The sequence below is a fragment of the Hippoglossus hippoglossus genome, chromosome 16 (genome assembly GCF_009819705.1).
Source record: "Hippoglossus hippoglossus isolate fHipHip1 chromosome 16, fHipHip1.pri, whole genome shotgun sequence".
Lineage (NCBI taxonomy): Eukaryota > Metazoa > Chordata > Actinopteri > Pleuronectiformes > Pleuronectidae > Hippoglossus > Hippoglossus hippoglossus.
In genome coordinates, this window is record NC_047166.1 from 13,675,884 (window position 1) to 13,685,906 (window position 10,023).

The window sequence follows — 10,023 nt, forward strand, 5'->3', positions numbered from 1 at the left end:
TGCAGGAAATTAGTGGTGGTTTCATTTAATCTTGTTAAATGCAAAACAAAAAAAAAGGTAATCACATAAAATATATAATACATTTTTTTTTCTTTCAGTCACACACATGCGTGTGAAGGAAAAGTATTTGTGCTCAGGTTTTCCTTTCAATTAATTTAAATGTCCCTTTAAACCAGAGTGTTACAGCAGCTGAGCACGATGCATCTACTCCAAAAGTCTGAGTACACAACTCTTGGGTCAGCTTTACTGCAGGAATAATCTCATGTTTGCACTATTATTAACTTAAATACTGTGTGAGACAAGACATTCACCCTCAGTTTGCAAGAGCTTGTAAAAAGAGGCAAATCTTGTGTTATTGAAGAGCGTATTCTCGTCTTCGGTGGAGACATACTTTGGCACAGGAACAAATTCTGAAAGTGGCATGTAGACATAAATACAGTGTGTGTCAGAGACAAACCAAACCAAAATTTGTAGGAAAGTAAAATTGTTCATATTGATGAGCATCAATCTCTGCCAACACCTCAATGCTGCTGCGTGTTCAGACCTGGACAGTGCAGCGTCTGAGGAGTTCTGCTGGCTTTTCTCAAAGACCTTCACACAGTGCCTGCTCAGCATCACTGTACCGCTCTCCTGTGGGCTCTTCAGCGTCATCTGGCCCTGGAGCGCTTTACAACTATTGTACCAGCTACCATATCATACACAGTCCGGTTGTGCTGAAAGAACAGAAGTGTGATGAAGGCCGGGAAAAAGAAGGCAATAGAAAAGTTCTTGTTCAAGGCTCTGACGGTTGATCTGTAGAAGGGACACAGAGACGGTGGTTACAGTACAAGATGTGAGGCTGGTTTTATTTGTTACTTAACTGCTGAAGGAAAATATTAGAAATGAACTACTCACGCAGACAGAGAGACGTTAGTTGCTGGCACTACATGCACCCTGTTAGGCTGAACCAGAACTGATGAGTCACATGTAACGACCCTGAGTCCAACGAGAAACTTCCCTGGAGTGGCTCCTCCTGCTCCCCAGATACACACGATCTGGAGAGAGGAAGATGAAGGAGATTGAATACTATTGAACATTATATAGAGGAAGATTAGATAGTTGAGGCTGAGACCACTGTATTGTCTCACATTACATGTTTTAGAATAGAGTTTATGAGGGCTCACCTCATAAAAACACACTAATATCCGGTACACAAGTGCCACAAGCATCATTTTCTGTAGCTCCTCCATCGATGTGTCCTCATCTATTTCTTCCACGATGAAATGCATTGCAAACTTGGAAACATCCCTGAAGGGAAAAAGACAAATGTTGTGAGGGACGATTTCACACCTGAGAGTCTGAACCAAGGTTGTATTGTCTGTCCTGGTTATATTGTTTACATATGATCCAGTCGGTTTTGATTCCACATTGAAATTTCATGAGCACACTAAAGACTTTTGGATGACACACTCCTGTCGTCATCACCTATACACGGGCCGTGCCGATCTGTACTTTACATTGATTGGTTTGTGGTCAAGAGTGTGTCTGATGTTGTTAGAAGACTAAAAGCAATCCTGTGAGCCACTTCTGCCTCTTTTTCACACTGCAAACAAACCAAACCAGGATTCAGTTTGATCCAGATCAGGACCACCTCTTTTGACCTGTTGTTTCGGTTGGGACTACACCAGGTAGGTGTGAAAGTGCGCTAAGTGAATGATATTTAACCAAAGAGCATCTCGAGTTACAATTCAGTTTTTTCCCAACTGAATTAAAAAGACAGACGTAATTTTACCACCTCTACTGCTAACATGAATTTATTGTACTCACGTGATTCCACTGAGGTGCATAATACTAATGATGATGGTTGCTTTGATGAAAAACAAAATGAAGAAATCCACCATCTCAGCCAGGAGTCTCTGAAGAGGTGAAGGAATGTTATACTCTCGACCTGGGGAGAAGCATTAGAAAAAGCAAAGCTCAAGTCAAATGAGTACAAACCCTAACGTGACTGCTGTATACGATTGTTGACAGCGTTATTCAGAACGCTCCGCTCGTCTAGGAAAAGCTTTCCTGAACACTTTGAATCCGGGCTGCACAGATTCGCTCTCATTCAGTCACAGGAGGGTTCGGGTGATAAACTGTGTCTCACAGTCAAGTGTTCCATTTCATCCCAAAGGTGTCGTAACTACCTTCAGCTACTGAGGTCATAATGTCCTTGGAGTGTTTTTCTGGATATTTGGCAGGGCTTCACCTGGGGGACATTTACACACACTGCACTGTTTGAAATTGTAAGTCAGGAAACAGTAGTTTGTAGTATATGTGAGGATTAAGAATTTGATAGAATTATATCCCGGGCTATGAGCAGCAGGTATTTGGACTGACTTGGTTGGAAATCAAATGAATCTTAACAATAGTCTTTTGCCCTGTGGTGAGTTTGGGGTCGAGTTCTTTCACACGGACTCTGTCTCATTTCCTCATTGTGCATGGATGTATTTTCATGGTGAAACAGGACTTACTCAAACTGTTTCCACAAAGATGTAGCAACACTACTGTTTATAATGTGATCGTATATACCAGAGCATTGGCATTTTCCTCTAAAGTTTTTGTATCTAACTCAACCCACGAGGCCAAAGGAACAGACAGGGGTGTCCACAAACTTCTGGTAGAAAGCTCTAACTACAGGTAGTGAAGTAGCTGTGGTTGTCTGGTCGAGTTTATTTCTAAAGCGCATTTCACGTTGATGAGCACAGACTCAACGTGCTTCAAGTTAACACAGTGACACGTTTACATTGAGACAACCAGCAGACATCTTGTAACCAGTGGTGTTCACCTGGTCTCGGTGCGTTTCCGTTCTCCTGCGGCTGCTGCAGCGGCTGACCGGCTGCTGCTGCCCCGCCTGCAGCCTCCCCTGCCCGGCCGCTGCTCGGCGAGGCCCCGGCCGGTGGGTAAGGCGACAACGGGAGAGCAAACGGACTGTTGTGCCAGTGCGGGGACATGAAATCGACAGAGGCCGTCGCTGTCCCGCCGGATGACTGTAAATACTGAGGGTAGGACATGGCTGACGCTGCCAGCCAGCTCTGCCAGTTCACATAGCCGGTGTAGTACTGCCACATCCACGCCTGCAGCTGCTCGCAGTACTCCGCCGTGGCGCGGCTCTCGCCCTCCATGGTGCCCCGGTGCTCTGCTCTCCGAGGAGCTTCTTCTCTGAGCGGCTCAGCTCTGCTCGAACACGGTTTACTCTCTTCTCTGTCGACTCCCATGTTTGTGTTTTTCTCGTCAGCCATGTTTCATGATGGCGCAGCGTCACGTAAAACGTCTTCCGGGATAATCTGGGCGAAGACATGTTAACTGCGGAGTAAACGTTATGCTTGATTAAAAAAATGTTTTAAGAAATGTATTGGCTTGTGAAAATAATAAAAAAAAATAAACAGTATGTTTCTAGGGACAGACAAAGTCCCAAGACACGCGTGTCAATTTCAAGACAAAATGTGACCCCCCTACGTATTAGGATACAGTGGTACTGTCCATTCAGTCCCTGCAATTACTACAATCAGCCACAGGGGGGGCACTTCTGCCAAATGAATGCTGCAGCGAGAGTCTGTCAATGGGGTTTTCAAGTTCATCTTATCTAATCATTCAAATGAGGAAGTAAAACGTTTCATGATGTTATATCATTTAATTTCTGAATGAGTTCACCTCCAGCAGTGGTTATTACCAATTAGTGATTAGCCCAGTGGTTAGGCCATTACTGCAGCCTGGAGTGAAAAACAATTATAGCTGGTTTGAGGCCCTCTGATGGCCAGGCTTAAACAGATAAGAATTGAGGCAATCCGTTATGTATTTGCTGTGTTATTAATTAAACGATCAACCAATTTGTGTTTTTAATACTAGAACAAAATAATTCATACCGTATTTGTACGCTGGTTCTTCTCAGAAAAACGAACTTCAGCCATTTCTAAGAATCTGTCAGCTCACAGTCATGGTGCGATTGTGTTTGAACTCATTTCAAAGGAGACCCGCTTTCTAAAGCCAAGCCAAATCTTTAATATGTGTATCATTGTCCCCAGCCTAAAGCAATGTCTGTATGTGCATGGTCTTATATAAAGTGGCACTCGAGACAATGAATCAGCTTTTCATTAGTCAGTATTCTTTGTTGCCTGAGCACCACCCAGGGTCATGGCCATTCACTAAATCCTGGAAATCTTTGGAGGATTTGGGCCTAAACCTACTACCCCAAAGGACCCTAATTAAAACAAATCAGGTGCACTTGCTTGAACTCCACGTCTGTGCGTCCAAGACAAGGGGCCTTGTACAAATGAGGTCACTGCTCTAACCCCAAGCAGGGATTTGGCCTTCCCACCTCCTAGTCATTAGGAGGGCTGCTCTGATATGGGGGACATGCTGCCGTTTCTTATTTGAACAAAAGGCCTTTGTACAACCCCCCAGTGTCCACTCAGATTAGAAGCATGACTTAGAAACGGTCAGGGGGTTTCTTACAAGATGCTGGACATGCTAGTTTGCCTTTTTTGCATTAGTATCCAAATCAATTTTAAAAGATTTGCACGCCTATGAGACCAACTGGGAGATTTGTTTCTCTTTTGCACAAAAATTGAAGTCAATTTCTAAAGTTAAATATCTAATTTGAGACCTCCTAATTTGTTTGACCTTTAGAGCTCTTGTGGCATCAGGTCTGTTGCTTTAAAGTCATTTCAGGAATTCTGAAAAAAACCCTGCCCCATTTTAAAAAGTTCATAATAAATTCTCCGAACATTAATTTCAGACTTTAGAGAGCCAGGAGAAGCACAGGTGTAAATTAAAGATGGCCAAATTCCATTAAGCTGCTTTAGTCTCAGGGCGCTGGTGTTCCATCTTACTGGGAAACTTAATCCTAACAAAGCAGTCATTATCAGTGGCTGCTTTTCATTCTATGAGAAGTCAAAGTCTGTAGTGAAAAGACCCTAAAGAGTAAAGTGGGCCATTGGCTATGCATCAATAGACATGCCAGTGCTAAACCCACACAACCTCACATGCATCCCAACAAAGAAACACTTATTCATGCACAGAGTATCACAGATCAGACTTTTATTTCATCATCTCAGTGCATTTGGTGTTGTGGAAACAGAGGCTCAAATTAAACCTTCTCATAGGTCCTCACTGCAACAACATCCTCCATGATGCATTTCTGTGGAGACAAGGTTCAAATGTTAGAAATCTTACACTTCAAGGAGACGATCAAAAATGTAAACCACTTGTCAGAAATCCACACCCACGTTTAAACAAGGGGCAGAATCCCCTACAAACTACAGGAGCAACACAATGACTCACAGCTGCCAGCTTTCCATCTTGAATCTCCCGCTCAAGTGTCGTGGTCTTTCCATCCCACGTCTGTTTCTGCACCAGTTTGCCATTGTCAAAACTGAAGGTGGTCTGAAATCACGTTTGATTTAGTAAAAGAAACGAGATTCTTCTCCTCAAATGAGGCTGATGGGGAGTGAGCACAGAGGATCGTGACCTACCTTGGTCTGCCGTCCGTCGGCTGTGGTCTCATCGAACTCTTCGTCGATCTTGAACTTGATCTCTGTGGTCTTGAAAGTGCTCTCAGACTTCATTGAAACAACCCCAGCGTCCACGCTGATCACCAGGTTGGGTTTCACCATGTTGCCCATTTGCCGGGTGGCGAAGCCCACACCTTAGATACAAGGAGGCTCGTTAACACTGATGTGATTTTGTCAAATTGCAGCTGTTCATAAACTCATCCACGTTCTTGCTGCGGACCCACATCAACATAACACCATTAACTAAGTGAATCGATCTCACCAATGGCCTTCATGTAATCATCGAAGTTCTCGCTGGTGGACAGAGTCCAGGTTCCAACAAACTGATCAACCATGATGGAGGAGTTCAAGCTCAGGTCTGCGGCACGAACACGTTCCAGCGGTGCAGCGCGAGGGAGGAGGCCGGCGCGCGCGGGACACGTCACATTTAAAGGCTGGCCGAGCACGCGCCTGATCCGCCCCCGCCAAATCCGCAGCAAGCGGTGCTGCCGTTGCCACGGCAACGGGCTGATTAGGGGGGGTCAGGGGGTGCGTCTTGAAAATCAGATTTCTGTGATGGGAGCTGAGATGTTTGGGTTTAGCTCTGCTGACCTCAGCGTGAACTGCAGGGGCGATGGAGCAGAGAGCTGCTCTCACATGAGCTGATGGGATCTGGTGTGAGGCTGCAGGAGGAGCTGCTGCAGGAGGAGGTGCTGCAGGGTCGCTGCTGCAGGAGGAGCTGCGACAACCACATCCACACATACCTGCAGCAGCCACAGTGACGGTGCATTATTGGACACATGAATAGCATTCCTGTTCCAATTGGATAAGTCATAATAAATAATTACATTAACAGTAAACATATCAATGAAATAGACATTAAAAAAGAAAAACTCATTAAGCCTTCTGCACACACATTCTATAGTTTATGGTTAGTCTTTAGGGTGCAGGATTAATACATTTCTCAGTTAGCTGAGAAAATGATCAACAATTCATTTGATAACTTCTAATAAAAATGTTAAATATTTGCTGTTTCCATGATTGTTGTTCACACAAAAACCGAAATCTGAGGCCTACAGACCTTATACTTTGGACTGTAGGGAATTCTAACAGGTGGTTTTCACTGTTTGCTGTCATTTTATGGGTTGATTCATAGAAATAAATATCAGATTATTCAATAGTGAAAATATTACTTAAATTCAGTCCTACTCCACTTTACGGGGATCTAAATGTAGGTGAAACTCACTCATTAAGATAATGACAACAATAAAACTGAGTTAATGTAAACAGTCAATGTTCTTATTTCTTTCCCCACAACTGCATTTGAAGGTTTCATTGAAAATGAATGACTTTATATCTGTGCAGTACTTATTAAAATAAAACACATACTGTGATACCCTCTGCTGCCACACATCACTCCTGCTTTGGCTGAGTACTTTACTTTAACCAGTAGATGGCGCCTGCGGAAAGCAGATGAACTATTGTTGATAACTGGGAGATAATAAATGAAGCAGACTTTTCCAAAACCAAATGTTGAAATGGAAATTCTTTGAAACTTGAAATTTCTTTTGTATATTTATCAGTTTTTCTTGCATTTCTTTTTAAACAATATGTTTTGATCAATTTGAACATGTGTAAAGCATTTTAATGCTTGATAAAATTAGCAAAAGTATAGAGTTAAAAAATAGTTCTGTTACAATTACTTACTTTATTACTTTATTATAATTTCTTCTTTTCTTCTTCTTATCATCATTGGCAGTGTTGGCCTGTCACAACTGTAGCAGAAGGTCCAAATACAATTTACTGCCCCCCAGTGGTTACAGCAACACATTACAATAGGACTTAAAAACATGAGCCACTCAAAATCCTAAATCTGCCTTTCGGCAACTGAATTAAAGTTGTATTTGATTTAAAACAAAACCAGACATACAAAATTTAAAAATATCAAGTTGATCTTGTTCTGCTACTCAAGGTTTAATAACAATCAAGTTCAAGGTTTGTATATAATAAGACAATTTGTTCTGGGGTCAACAAGTACAAACTCCACCACTGTATAATACATGAGTTGTCATAAATAAATTAATTCATTATTCAATCTAAATCCTCTCTGTAAAAGCCAGAGCAATGAAAACATGCAGTTAGCTACACGGGTTTGTTCATTAAACAATAACATTTATAGAACCTATAGCCTATAAATCTTTCCTTCATGAATACTTCAGTTTTCTGTTGAGTTGATATAAGAGCTACACCAGCTAATGCTAATGGATGTTTCAAGGATATTAAAGTTGAAAAGAGTCAAACATAAATGATTGGAGATGCTCGGAGCAAATCGGATTCAGATCAGATGAGTTCCCTGTGACCTTTCTCCTCTGTCGATTAAAACGGGTTGAGACGTCACATCCCTCTCTGACGTCCTCCCCCCTTGTACAATACTTTCATATTTTAATCTTTTATGACATTATGTGGGAGTAATGTGGTGTTTTATAAAATCAATTTAACCTGATTTATCTCAGCCTGCAAGTTGTGTAGTGGTTGTTGAGGCAAAAAAGCCAGGATACAAAAAGAGGAAGTGAGGTTCAATAGAAAATGGTTTAAATACCTGCACCAGGAGACATGCAAGCTGTGTATTATGCATTAGATGAATGATGTCTGTACACTGAAAATGAATCGTATGGTAGCCTGGGATTCCTTTTCTGGATTAACAACTGGAATAAAAAAAAAAGCCCTTTGGTTGGAGATGATGACATTTAGCACATTGAAAACATTTGTATTCTATCACAGACCAGAAATAATTCAAACAGAAACAGCGGAGCTCTTCTGGTTATATAATGGAGCTGCTGACAGAGTATATAGCTGCAGTGAAATCTCCCCCGAGGTCCCAGTTTTATTCTACGATGAGATCACACAAGAAAACATTCTGTTCGCTTCACGAGTCTCCACGACACCAGGTTTTGTCTCAATACTTCTAACTTTTGAAATATTTCTATTATTATTCAGTAAACCGTGATATGATTTACTTGACGACCCTTTAAAAAGGTGGATTCTCCCCTTTTGTCGCAGCAGAACTGTGCTTTATGTGTTATGCAAAATCAGCTGTCATTATGAAAAACCATAAACTGGAATAAGCATCTGCCTCAGGGGAGGATCTTAATGCGACTGTCACATGGCTGCGATATTTGATTTCACAGTCCACAAGCATTCATTATTCATTAACTTCAATGACAGGCTGCAATGATGTGCTGGTCAGAGAGGTCAGGCTGTGATGTATATCTTGGAATGTTGTTTACCGAACCAATAAGCCGATTACGTCTTGTTCTGTCACCCGGGGTTTCTCTGTGTACATACAGGTGCCGTCCAGCAGGCGTGGAGCCCATCTAATGAACATGAACTCTCGCTGGCAGCCACAGAGAAGTCCTTTCCTCCTGGTTTTCATCAACACTTCAGCCCCCATTGATGGGAGAACAGTGGCCGTGGACAAAAGCTGTATATACTGTACAAACACAGCTCTGACCAGCAGCACACTGACTCATTCTTCAGTGTGTGTGAGAACGGAGGGGGACCCCTTTCAGCTCCTTTGTGTTGGTGTCTGTCAACAGTGTAGTTGGAGGCAGAGCCCATTGTGGCGGCCAGTGTTTCGTATTGACACAGGGCCTCGCTCAGCTTGTTCCCAGGGTCCAACCTGAGGACTCATGAATAATGGAGAGAGGATCCTCGGGGCCAAGGTAGCTCACAAGTCTGACCGCGCTCATTACCAAACCTAAACTTACAGCTTCATCCGTCAGCAGGTAAAACTGGGGTCACCGCATGCTGACGATGAACTTTGCTGCAACCTTCTGCCGCCCTCGAGAATCAGGCAAAGAGATGGTGCCGACTTCAAGTATGATAAATAAAAAAAGGCACAAACCCATAAATTCACACCCGTTTCCAGATCATGGGATTCTATTTTTCCGTTTCTTCATCTTGTTTGAGAACGTTTTTATTGTATTCTTTCCTGAACTGCCTGAACTTCCTTTTCTATTCTGAGTAAGCCTTTGCCCGAGGTAGGGGATAAATCTCCACGTAGAGATCTATTAAAGCCTTTTAGCAGTGCCTTTCATGTGCTGCAGTCCAGACACATCCATAATCTGTGTGAGTTGGAAGCAAACCCCAGAGATGACTCAAGCTTTTTTTAGATAGTCTCCTGCTTTCTTTTGAAAAACTGTTTTCTTTAATTGAATTTTTTATTTTTTTTAATCTTTCTCATTGCATCAGCTATATAGAATACCAATTTAAAACATCCATGCATTAAAATAGAGAACAATCACAACGTAAACCAATTTCAAAAGGCTTGTTTGTTTTTTTTTTTATAGCAGGAAGATGCAAATGGTATGTTAAAGTTTGAGAAAGCAAGAGGGACCCGTCAGAACAGGGTGTGCACCGCCCTTTGGCACCAACAGGAGGCATCGCTTCAGGTCTCAGGTTCCAAGCAGGTCCCTAACATCTGCTGAGAGGCTCACACGACCTGAGCAAC

At 42.5% G+C, this 10,023-nt stretch overlaps 2 protein-coding genes across 2 annotated transcripts; both read right to left on the reverse strand.

The window, feature by feature from the left end:
• On the reverse strand, window positions 1-3,305 carry LOC117777171 (protein FAM8A1-like). The gene is made up of 5 exons (XM_034611768.1): window positions 2,810-3,305; window positions 1,807-1,927; window positions 1,164-1,287; window positions 895-1,034; window positions 1-792 (listed from the first exon to the last, which is right to left on the reverse strand). Exons 1-5 carry the CDS (start codon window positions 3,261-3,263, stop codon window positions 648-650), a joined length of 984 nt encoding a protein of 327 aa, XP_034467659.1. The 5' UTR covers window positions 3,264-3,305; the 3' UTR covers window positions 1-647.
• A 1,734-nt stretch (window positions 3,306-5,039) lies between these two features.
• On the reverse strand, window positions 5,040-5,957 carry fabp4b (fatty acid binding protein 4b). The gene is made up of 4 exons (XM_034611769.1): window positions 5,797-5,957; window positions 5,496-5,668; window positions 5,305-5,406; window positions 5,040-5,161 (listed from the first exon to the last, which is right to left on the reverse strand). The coding sequence occupies exons 1-4, from the start codon at window positions 5,867-5,869 to the stop codon at window positions 5,111-5,113; spliced, it is 399 nt and encodes a 132-aa protein (XP_034467660.1). The 5' UTR covers window positions 5,870-5,957; the 3' UTR covers window positions 5,040-5,110.
• Window positions 5,958-10,023: the final 4,066 nt, after the last annotated feature.

What these genes read in the sequence shown, in the direction of transcription:
- LOC117777171 (XM_034611768.1), bottom strand. Translation starts at nt 3,263, where the DNA reads ATGGCTGACGAGAAAAACACAAACATGGGAGTCGACAGAGAAGAGAGT. An exon ending in ATGCACCTCAGTGGAATCAC is followed by an intron (nt 1,288 to 1,806) that starts GTGAGTACAATA and finishes TTTTCCCTTCAG; the next exon opens with GGATGTTTCCAAGTTTGCAA. An exon ending in TATTAGTGTGTTTTTATGAG is followed by an intron (nt 1,035 to 1,163) that starts GTGAGCCCTCAT and finishes TCCTCTCTCCAG; the next exon opens with ATCGTGTGTATCTGGGGAGC.
- fabp4b (XM_034611769.1), bottom strand. Translation starts at nt 5,869, where the DNA reads ATGGTTGATCAGTTTGTTGGAACCTGGACTCTGTCCACCAGCGAGAAC. An exon ending in TGATTACATGAAGGCCATTG is followed by an intron (nt 5,669 to 5,796) that starts GTGAGATCGATT and finishes CTTGTATCTAAG; the next exon opens with GTGTGGGCTTCGCCACCCGG. An exon ending in CCGACGGACGGCAGACCAAG is followed by an intron (nt 5,407 to 5,495) that starts GTAGGTCACGAT and finishes ACGTGATTTCAG; the next exon opens with ACCACCTTCAGTTTTGACAA.